This window comes from Rutidosis leptorrhynchoides, chromosome 2, assembly GCF_046630445.1.
Source record: "Rutidosis leptorrhynchoides isolate AG116_Rl617_1_P2 chromosome 2, CSIRO_AGI_Rlap_v1, whole genome shotgun sequence".
Classification (NCBI taxonomy): domain Eukaryota; kingdom Viridiplantae; phylum Streptophyta; class Magnoliopsida; order Asterales; family Asteraceae; genus Rutidosis; species Rutidosis leptorrhynchoides.
The window spans coordinates 655153540-655166109 of NC_092334.1; the positions used below are offsets into that span (position 1 = coordinate 655153540).

At 33.3% G+C, this 12570-nt stretch overlaps 1 protein-coding gene across 1 annotated transcript; it reads left to right on the forward strand.

The window, feature by feature from the left end:
• The first annotated feature begins 4668 nt into the window (after positions 1–4668).
• On the forward strand, positions 4669–5861 carry LOC139893807 (expansin-A11-like). The gene is made up of 3 exons (XM_071876997.1): positions 4669–4804; positions 4960–5281; positions 5555–5861. The coding sequence occupies exons 1-3, from the start codon at positions 4669–4671 to the stop codon at positions 5859–5861; spliced, it is 765 nt and encodes a 254-aa protein (XP_071733098.1).
• The last annotated feature ends 6709 nt before the right edge of the window (positions 5862–12570 follow it).

Below are 12570 nucleotides of genomic sequence, written 5' to 3' on the forward strand. Positions count from 1 at the left end.
GACTCGTCTTAATCCGAGTTACGGTTTAGGATTTATGGCCCTCCGATCGTCACTATGTCCATTTAACGTTGTGCTGAAAATTCTGACCTACTCTCACTTAGACCGTCGCCACGGTCAAACGAAGACGAATTTGCTTCTGTAATTGTTACCACAACTAAAGGACTCATAGACGGAGCCATGACCACTGGTCTCACCTTATATCAGTAGGTATTGAGGCCGTGGTGACTGACCGAAGTCAGCCTTTGTTTTAAACTACTTTCATGAACGAAACTTACTTTACACCTTTTGTTTGATGATGAATGATGATGACCCTTAAGACCTTATTTACATACTTTTAAACCTATTCGGACGATTTACTGACTTAGTACTATTTGACTTAGGTTGAGGACCCGTTTGGACAACCTTCATTACTTGCTTACTTTCCGAGTCATACTTTACCGCTACTTTATCATTGTGAGTTATAGCATTCCCTTTTTACTTTAACTTATTTTGGGAACTGAGAATACATGCGAATTTTATGTTTTACATACTAGGCACGAGTACCTAAACTTATATATGTGTGGGTTATATAACGGCAGCAACATTCCCTTTAGCTCGGTAACGCTTAGTCATTGGTTTTTGAACCGGTGAACGCGAATCTTAAATATGGATCTATGGGGTTTGACATCCCCACTCGGGCTAGTAGCGCTAGCATTTAACGAGTGTTTAATACTTCGTAAACATACGCACTTGCCAAGTGTACTTTCAGGGGGTATAAACGTTAAGTTAGTTACCAAGTGCCCACGGTTAACATATACTTTATCATACTGTTTTGAAACGCACTTTGTAGCACTGAAATCTCGTTGCCTACCTTACATTTTGTTATACTTAAACTATAGCTCACCAACCTTTGTGTTGACGTATTTAAGCATGTTTTTCTCAGGTGCTTAAGGTTATTTGCTTCTGCTGTCGTGCTAGTTTTGCCGTAGACACCCGCTGCTCTAGTGTTATCACCGCATGAACTGTTTATCTTGTATTCAAACTTAATTACATTTGAAACTATGTTTTGTAACGACCTAAGGGTCATATACATTTATTCATGCTTGTTATTCGTAGAAGCATACTGTTGGTGTAAAACAATTGACGTCGGTTATGACGTCATCTTTTTTATCGTGAATGCAACTTCTTTTATTACAGCATGTAGTACTTAACCTTGTAATGATCCTGTTGTTGATGATTCGTACACGATGGTTTTGTACCGGGCATCACATTGTTTTATTAAAAACAACATTATGATAATCATAGATCAAAGGGTACACGTGTGAGTATTACACCTAAAATAATCAAGACGGGTATATGAGCTCAGTAATATTAAGACCTAGAAAATAGGGGGCGCCGGGTGGGAATCGCGCCCACAACCCATACTAAAGAAATGTAACCACGAAACCATTGAAGCCCAAGAAGCATTTGTTAATCAAGCAAACCAGTAGACAACCTAACGCTTTAAGAAAAACCGAGTACTTAACATAGAAAGTGAAATGTCCATTTTGTCTTTCGAATTATAACTATGTGAACAATATTTTTTGATTTTTCTCAAATGAATATATAAGGTAATGGGTTTATTTATAATCATAAATGTAATTAATCATGTGATCAATTTTGGATCTTAGAAAAGCAATTTAATAGGATATATATATATATATATATATATATATATATATATATATATATATATATATATATATATATATATATATATATGTATATATATTGATTTAATCAAGAGGAAAATACTTTTTGGGGGGGGGGGAAGTGGAGGAAATTAATTTTTTTTGTTGTTTTTGAATTTTTTTTTCAGACATCAAGATCACATGAAAATACGAAGATTTAAAAAAAAAACACTCGTGATAAATGTTATTATTTTGGAGGGAAAATGCCCGAAAAATTAACGATAACATTCACTGCAATGAATGTTTTGATTCTGAGTTTGTTTTTAGGGTTTAAAAATTAGGGTTTGGAAATTAGGGTCTAAAAATTAGGGTTTAGCTATTAGGGTTTAGAAATTAGTGTTTTGGGTTTAGAAATTAGGGTTTAGGGTTTAGAAATTAGGGTTTAGATTGAATTTTTAACACAAACGGTTTAGAGTTTAGGGTTTAGTATTTAGGGCTTAAGGTTTAGGGTTTTGGGTTTAGGGACTAAACCCAAAATCCTAAACCCTAAGCCCTAAACCCTAAACCCTAAACCCTAAATCGGGCTAGATCTTGAAAAAAACTTCACATATGATGGAACATTCAGGAATAACATTATGCATGCTGCATGTTATCAGTTTTTTATTCGAGCGTTTTTCCGCCAAAATAATGCTCCATCTGTCTCTTTTCAAAAGTCCACTTGTATTTTTCAAAGTCTTTTGTATTAAACTTTGACTCAAAATATTTTTGTTTATGTTATATATTATTCGATGAAATTTATATGAATGAATTAATGTTTACATGTGTTTTCATTAGTATTTTCATCAAATAATATATAACACAAATAAAGTTATTTTAGGTCAAAGTTGAGCAAAAAAGGCCTTAAAGTCAAAACTAGACTATTGGAATGAGACGGAGAGAGTAACATTTATCACAAAGTGTCTTTTCTAAATGTTCATGTTTTCGTGTGTTCTTAATGTTGGAATTTTTTTTTTGAAAAAATGGAAAAATAATACTTTCCCCAAAAAAAGTGTTTCTCTCTTGATTATGACCATATATATATATATATACATATATATATATATATATATATATATATATATATATATATATATATATATATATATATATATATATATATATATATATATATATATAAATATAAAACCAATCGGAGAGAAACGGGGGGAAGCAAATTTTTTTTCAGACATCAAGATCACACGAAAATATGAACATTTAGAAAAGACACTTCGTGATGAATGTTATTATTTAGGCGGGAAAACGATCGACAAAAATAACATTTAAGATAATATTGTTCGTGAAGAATGTTAACGTTTTTTTTCCATGTTTTGTGAAGTAAAATTTAGCCCGATTTAGAGTTTAGGGTTTAGGGTTTAGGGTTTGGTGTTTTGGGTTTATTCCATAAACCCAAAACACCAAACCCTAAACCCTAAACTGGAATAAACCCAAAACACCAAACCCTAAATCCTAAACCCTAAACCCTAAACCCTAAACTCTAAACCGTTCGTGTTAAAAACTCAATCTAAATCCTAAATCTAAACCCTAAATCTAAACCCTAAATTTCTAAACCCTAATATCTAAACCCTAATATCTAAAACCTCAACATACGCTCGAAAAACACGATAATTGTTATATATTAGTTCTTCGAGCGTTTTTCCGCCAAAATAAAAACATTTATCACAAAGTGTCTTTATTGAATGTTCATATTTTCATCCAATCTATAATGTTCGTGAACAAAGTTTTTTCAAAAAACGAAAAAAAAAAGATTTTGCTTCCCCCCGATTGGTTACTTCCCTCTTGATCCTACCACTATATATATATATATATATATATATATATATATATATATATATATATATATATATATATATATATATATATATATATATATATATATATATATATATATATATATATATCTCACTTTTAGGGGGATCTTGAATCCAAATATTTGTTTGTTTCAATTCCCTCCAAAACTCTGCAAAGATATAATGGCACCTTACAATATCAATGTAAAATGTGATTTGTAGTGCACCATTTACTATATTTATTCAAATTTGGAGCACAAAAGGTCAAAGTAAAGCCATGTGAGAGTCCATTTCATTCATTTCATTTTAAGCCACTATATTCCCTGACCCATTAGTCTTTTATCTTTCTTTCATGATCCATTTTTGTTCATTAAGGAACAACAAGACAACATTAGATTAAAGTACAATATGCTGGTAGTTTTTTTAATTAAACTCACGCACTCATTCACAAACTTTTCCACAAACCTATACATGTTCATCTCTTAATTTGAGCCCACAACCACATAGTGTAAGGAGTCAACTCAATACTGCTAGACTAATAGCCTTATGATAAAATTTACATTTAAATCATTTTAAGCCTTTTATATAGCGAAATATCGCAGAAAGAAAGAAAGAAAGAAAGAAAGAAAGAAAAAAAAAAGAGAGAGAGAGATCAAAATTAGAATCGAATAATGTTTCTATTATGGAAAGATTTAAATTTAACTTGCGAGTTGTGATTATCTACTTATGTATGTCCAACATGATAATAATAATAATTGTTAACAAAAAATAATGATAATGATCAGAGTCTACATTGGTTCATGTTTATTAAACATGATAGAAGCAAATTTGGGTTATGGGTTTGATCCATTCTCACGGCTCTTCAACAGGGCAAACCATGTGAATGCTATTTAGACAAATGGTTACATAGAACGTGATTATGATTAATTGAATGAGATTCAGCATATTTCAGCACCATTGTGCAGGGATATTTATATTTATTTATTAATTAAAATTGTAATAATAAATAAATACTAATTAATTCCTTCTCTGCATTATCTAGTTTCAGATTTACATGTGATACCTGTTGGATCCGTCCTTATTTAAGGACCAATTCCTTTAATCTTCTAAAACCGTCTTCTTCTTCTTGTTTAGTTCCTCATTTGTATAATCTCCTATTTTTCTCATTTAAAATGACAAAAAGCTACATTTTTTTGTTATGTGCTACTATATGCTATCTAATTATTCATGCCGAAGCTTTTACACCTTCGGCATGGACTAGAGGTCATGCAACGTTTTATGGAGGCAGTGACGCTTCGGGAACAATGGGTATGTTATAAACATTTTAGCAAAAATTTACTTTATAAAGTTTTGTAACTTAAGCCACTTGAGTACAACCATAGATACATGTAATGGAAGTTTAACCAATATTTACATATATAAAGCTTTGTAACTTATTTTGTAAGATGATGGTTGTTTTTCAGGTGGTGCTTGTGGTTATGGTAACTTGTACTCAACCGGGTACGGTACAAGAACTGCTGCATTAAGTACTGCTCTTTTCAACGATGGTGATTCGTGTGGCCAGTGTTACAAGATCATATGTGATTACAAGGCGGACCCAAGGTGGTGCAGGAAAGGAGTGTCTGTAACCATCACCGCTACAAACTTTTGCCCACCAAATTTCGCTCAAGCTAGTGATAATGGTGGCTGGTGCAACCCACCTCTTCAACATTTCGATATGGCTCAACCTGCTTGGGAGAAAATCGCAATTTATGCTGGTGGAATCGTTCCCGTTATCTTCCAAAGGTCATCCATCTTTTTTTGTTGTAAACACTAATAACCATCTCCCGTTATATCTGGTGGCGGATCCAGGATTTTTTTCGACGAAACGTTAAAGTTTGAAAAAATTGAAAAAAATAATATAATATACTAACTTAAAACAACGAACTTTAACATATAAAAACATTAGAAAATTTTCAATCATCGGGGGCAGCTGACCATAACTTATGTAAAGTTTGTCACTATAAACATCTTATTATAAGGACACTGTGCTAATTTTTTTGGTTTGATTGTTTGCAGGGTACCATGTAAAAAACACGGTGGAGTTAGATTCACAATTAACGGACGAGATTATTTCGAGCTTGTTTTGATAACCAATGTTGGAGGGGCCGGAGCAATTCAATCAGTGAAAATAAAGGGATCGAAAACAGATTGGCTACCAATGTCTAGAAACTGGGGATCAAACTGGCAATCAAATTCATATCTCGACGGGCAATCTATGTCGTTCATGGTCACAACCACGGATGGTGTCACTAAAACCTTCTCAGACATTGTCCCTGCAAATTGGGGTTTTGGTCAAACCTTCTCGAGCCCTTTACAGTTCTAAAAGAATAATAACAACACTATGAGCTCAGAGTTTAGAGTTTGAGGTTTTTAAAGAGTGTGTGGCGTGCTTACTCTTTTTATAGAAGCAGCCCGCCAGGTTTTTATTGGGGGTGATTTTATAATAAGTATCTGCATACAAATACACATTTGTAAGAGAAATGAGTTTCCCTAATTGTAATTGAAGAACCAAAATATTTGTAGAGATGAATTGGGTTCATTAACTATACTTGTCTATTACACTTAGTGATTCAGTAGTTATGTACTCCGTAATAAGAAGCACTTCAATGTTTTATTTTGTACTAGTTTAATATCCACAAAATATGTGTTTTTTTTTCTTGTGTCAATTTTAATATGTTATTTTCAATGTATTTTTTTTTTATAATAACTATTACTCCCTAGTACATTAAATAAAAAAAATGGAAGAATTGTGAATGCATCCTTAAATACATACACAATAAAAGAAGTGAACTAAATAAACTTAAAGAGTTCTCATCAATAAATCAATAAATATAATTCAATTTTCTTATATTATTAAATGATTATAATCTCTTAATGTATGTAAAAATTGTAGGGCACGGCCAAGTAAAATACTTAAGTAACATAACCAGTATTTTTCTAGTCCATGTACGTGTGCGAGTAGAGTCACGGTTGTTGACTATCTTTGATTGTGTGTAAGTAACCGTGTTAACAGTTGAGAAGGTGCGAGTTAGGGTGTAAGTCTTGGTGTTGCAAGCGTCTCCTAAGTGTTAAGATGAAAGGTAAATAGGCTAGCTATGCGGCTTAGGTGGTTAGTGACTAGCGGGTGTCACTAGAAAGTTGTAGGCGTTGAGCCGTAATGTTCGTTGGATTTGTGTGACTTCGAGTAGTCAAGTGACGTGTGACATCGAGGATGGACCCCGTAAGGGTCGAGCTATTGAGACTCGGTGGTAGTAATGGGAGTTGCATAACACTGCGTCAGGTGCCTCCGTATACCTGCTAGAGGAATGCTTCACTCCAGTGGTGTGATTACTTTGTACTTGGGTGCCGATGAGAAACCCGAAGGTACGATAATGGTTTATCGTGATGATTAGCGGGCATTAACGCTTGACCGATTTGAAAGGTCGGGGTTCGAATGCTTTATTGTAAATCCGCGAAGAATTGTTGAGTATGACCAACATCGAGATCGGTCAGGTGTTGTGGAATGTTGAAATTCCGCAAGGTATTATCATCTTGACGATGATAGTGTGGGGTTTAAACCCTAAGTGTGGGAGTTAAGTACCGGAGATTTCGGAAAAATCCCTATCTAGTAGACGTGATGAGCGAACGGGTGTTGCTTATTTAGGAAAGGAAGACTTCGATGGTCTTCGAAGAAGTCCCAAGTTGGACTTTGGAATGAATTGTGAAGGTATTTTTGCGACATGAGTTGAAATGGCGAAGTTCCTGAATGGCGGATACGAGAGATTTTCGGAAAGTGTCGGGATGATTCTCGAATACACCACGATTGAAAGGTGTGACGGCGATGATTGTCGTGAATTGTTCTACTTTTAGGACAATTGTGAAGTGTATGGTACGAGTTTGGATACTCGTCGTAGGAGCAAACGGTTGCGGTTGTTTTGTTTTGTGGGTTGATTACCCGATATCGTTAAAAATGGTGGAAGTTGGATTGTAACGTTTGTTGAGAACCATAGGGTGTAGGTTCGAAACAGTTAAGTGACTAGAATCACTAGGACATGATCGAATTTAAGTGGGGGAGAGTTGTAACACCCCGTTTTCCTAAACATGATGCTTGTGGCGTCATACGGAGTCCAAGAATGAGTATTTGATAGTTTGGATGTAATGAGTTGACCACGTTGGACTTTGGGATGTTTTAAAAGTGAAATTGGAGTACATCAGGTAAACTGTCGAGTTTGAAGGGGGTTTGTCGCGTTCTGGTGTGTCGCGATCCGTGACAAACATGGTCAAAACGCGACAACTTCTGATGATGACTTCTGTCCCTTTTGTCGCGTTTGAGTGTTGTGTATCGCGTCCTGGTGTCGCGAAACGCGACGAAGTATCGCGAAACGCGACAATTGTCGCTGTAATGACATTTTAACCCATTTTAATGGAATCTTTTGGTTGTGTTTTGGTAATTTCACATATGGCCGGTGAAATGTCCCGTTCTTATTGATTAAAAATGTTCCGTATTAATTGATTTCGTTGCGAGGTTTTGACCTCTATATGAGACGTTTTTCAAAGACTGCATTCATTTTTAAAACAAACCATAACCTTTATTTCATCAATAAAGGTTTAAAAAGCTTTACGTAGATTATCAAATAATGATAATCTAAAATATTCTGTTTACACACGACCATTACATAATGGTTTACAATACAAATATGTTACAACAAAATAAGTTTCTTGAATGCAGTTTTTACACAATATCAAACAAGCATGGACTCCAAATCTCGTCCTTATTTAAGTATGCGATAGCGGAAGCTCTTAATAATCACCTGAGAATAAACATGCTTAAAACGTCAACAAAAATGTTGGTGAGTTATAGGTTTAACCTATATATATCAAATCATAATAATAGACCACAAGATTTTATATTTCAATACACATCCCATACATAGAGATAAAAATCATTCATATGGTGAACACCTGGTAACCGACATTAACAAGATGCATATATAAGAATATCCCCATCATTCCGGGATACCCTTCGGATATGATATAAATTTCGAAGTACTAAAGCATCCAGTACTTTGGATGGGGTTTGTTAGACCCAATAGATCTATCTTTAGGATTCGCGTCAATTAGGGTGTCTGTTCCCTAATTCTTAGATTACTAGACTTAATAAAAAGGGGCATATTCGATTTCGATAATTCAACCATAGAATGTAGTTTCACGTACTTGTGTCTATTTTGTAAATCATTTATAAAACCTGCATGTATTCTCATCCCAAAAATATTAGATTTTAAAAGTGGGACTATAACTCACTTTCACAGATTTTTACTTCGTCGGGAAGTAAGACTTGGCCACTGGTTGATTCACGAACCTATAACAATATATACATATATATCAAAGTATGTTCAAAATATATTTACAACACTTTTAATATATTTTGATGTTTTAAGTTTATTAAGTCAGCTGCCCTCGTTAGTAACCTACAACTAGTTGTCCACAGTTACATGTACAGAAATAAATCGATAAATATTATCTTAAATCAATCCATGACCCAGTGTATACGTATCTCAGTATTGATCACAACTCAAACTATATATATTTTGGAATCAACCTCAACCCTGTATAGCTAACTCCAACATTCACATATAGAGTGTCTATGGTTGTTCCGAAATATATATAGATGTGTCGACATAATAGTTCGAAACATTGTATACGTGTCTATGGTATCTCAAGATTACATAATATACAATACAAGTTGATTAAGTTATGGATGTAATAGATTTGTTACCAATTTTCACGTAGCTAAAATGAGAAAAATTATTCAATCTTGTTTTACCCATAACTTCTTCATTTTAAATCCGTTTTGAGTGAATCAAATTGCTATGGTTTCATATTGAACTCTATTTTATGAATCTAAACAGAAAAAGTATAGGTTTATAGTCAGAAATATAAGTTACAAGTCATTTTTGTAAAGGTAGTCATTTCAGTCGAAAGAACGACGTCTAGATGACCATTTTAGAAAACATACTTACACTTTGAGTTTAACCATGATTTTTGGATATAGTTTCATGTTCATAAGAAAAATCATTTTCTCAGAAGAACAAATTTTAAATCAAAGTTTATCATAGTTTTTAATTAACTAACCCAAAACAGCCCGCGGTGTTACTACGACGGCGTAAATTCGGTTTTACAGTGTTTTTCGTGTTTTCAGGTTTTAAATCATTAAGTTAGCATATCATATAGATATAGAACATGTGTTTAGTTGATTTTAAAAGTCAAGATAGAAGGATTAACTTTTGTTTGCGAACAAGTTTAGAATTAAGTAAACTATGTTCTAGTGATTACAAGTTTAAACCTTCGAATAAGATAGCTTTATATGTATGAATCGAATGATGTTATGAACATCATTACTACCATAAGTTCCTTGGATAAACCTACTGGAAAAGAGAAAAATGGATCTAGCTTCAACGGATCCTTGGATGGCTCGAAGTTCTTGAAGCAAAATCATGACACGAAAACAAGTTCAAGTAAGATCATCACTTGAAATAAGATTGTTATAGTTATAGAAATTGAACCAAAGTTTGAATATGATTATTACCTTGTATTAGAATGATAACCTACTGTAAGAAACAAAGATTTCTTGAGGTTGGATGATCACCTTACAAGATTGGAAGTGAACTAGCAAACTTGAAAGTATTCTTGATTTTATGTTACTAGAACTTGTAGAATATATGAAGAACACTTAGAACTTGAAGATAGAACTTGAGAGAGATCAATTAGATGAAGAAAATTGAAGAATGAAAGTGTTTGTAGGTATTTTTGGTCGTTGGTGTATGGATTAGATATAAAGGATATGTAATTTTGTTTTCATGTAAATAAGTCATGAATGATTACTCATATTTTTGTAATTTTATGAGATATTTCATGCTAGTTGCCAAATGATGGTTCCCACATGTGTTAGGTGACTCACATGGGCTGCTAAGAGCTGATCATTGGAGTGTATATACCAATAGTACATACATCTAAAAGCTGTGTATTGTACGAGTACGAATACGGGTGCATACGAGTAGAATTGTTGATGAAACTGAACGAGGATGTAATTGTAAGCATTTTTGTTAAGTAGAAGTATTTTGATAAGTGTATTGAAGTCTTTCAAAAGTGTATAAATACATATTAAAACACTACATGTACATACATTTTAACTTAGTCGTTAAGTCATCGTTAGTCGTTACATGTAAGTGTTGTTTTGAAACCTTTAGGTTAACGATCTTGTTAAATGTTGTTAACCCAATGTTTATAATATCAAATGAGATTTTAAATTATTATATTATCATGATATTATCATGTATGAATATCTCTTAATATGATATATATACATTAAATGTCTTTACAACGATAATCGTTACATATATGTCTCGTTTAAAAAATCATTAAGTTAGTAGTCTTGTTTTTACATATGTAGTTCATTGTTAATATACTTAATGATATGTTTACTTATCATAATAACATGTTAACTATATATATATATATATATATATATATATATATATATGTCATCATATAGTTTTTACAAGTTTTAACGTTCGTGAATCACCGGTCAACTTGGGTGGTCAATTGTCTATATGAAACATATTTCCATTAATCAAGTCTTAACAAGTTTGATTGCTTAACATGTTGGAAACATTTAATCATGTAAATATCAATCTCAATTAATATATATAAACATGGAAAAGTTCGGGTCACTACAGTACCTACCCGTTAAATAAATTTCGTCCCGAAATTTTAAGCTGTTGAAGGTGTTGACGAATCTTCTAGAAATAGATGCGGGTATTTCTTATTCATCTGATCTTCACGCTCCCAGGTGAACTCGGGTCCTCTACTGTGATGATCGCTCCAAATCCATATGGACGAACACGTCATTCATCGATTTCATTGCGAGGTATTTGACCTCTATATGAGATGTTTTGTAAACATTGCATTCTTTTGAAAAGGCACACCATAAATGAATATTTAAATCAAAGGTTTTCGACATTTGATGATTTCTACATATAGACAATCACCGTAAATAATAGTTTACAATAGTACTTCCATTGACAATGCAGTCAAAATAAGATACACGGTGATGATTTGGTGAATGCAACGTTTCCTTGATAAACATGTCATGTAAGACTCCATGCACATAGCTTGTCTAACATATAAGCAAACAGCGGAAGACTTCTAGGGAACCTGAGAATAAACATGCTAACAAGTGTCAACACAAAGGTTGGTGAGTTCATAGTTTTAATGTTTCGTATAATCTGTATATAAAGGTGGATCACAAGATTTCAGTTGTTTCATCCAGAAACGTTTATCAAAATATTCTACAAGATTGAGCACCCTGGTAACTAAACTTAACGTATATATATTCTGTACCCTTTGTATAATCATCTTAATAATACACGCAAACCAACGTGTACGCTTCTCAAATAGCATACGTCCGTTAAAAGGCTAGTGCTCTAGCTCGGACGGGGATATCAAGCCCTATGGATCCATATACTACTACTCGCGCCCACCAGTTCTTATAACTGGCAGTTACTAGTTACCAAAGCTAAGGGATTTTCGGTTCAAACTCAGTGTAGAATTTAGTATGTACTTGTATCCATTGCGTTTAAAATAAAGTGCATGTATTCTCAGCCCAAAAATATAGATTGCAAAAGCAATTAAAAAGGGAGCAAATGAAACTCACACATATAAATATTGTATTTTCAGTATTTATAAACAGTCGCATGTATTCTCAGCCCAAAAATATATTGAGTAAAAGGGATCATATGAAACTCACAGTTTAATATTGATATACAATATTGCAGGAAAGCACGTAGACGCATCGGAGATGATAAACACGAGGTTTGATTCACAAAAATACCCCCGAACATTACCCATAATTTCCTTGGCAATAACCCATATTTTCCTTAGCTCTAGCTCGCTCGGAAACTCGTTTTGAAAATTACTTGGACAGCACTCCGTCGTAATATTTTTTGTATATTATTATTTTTGTATCGCAAAAATAATAACACTAATAATAATAA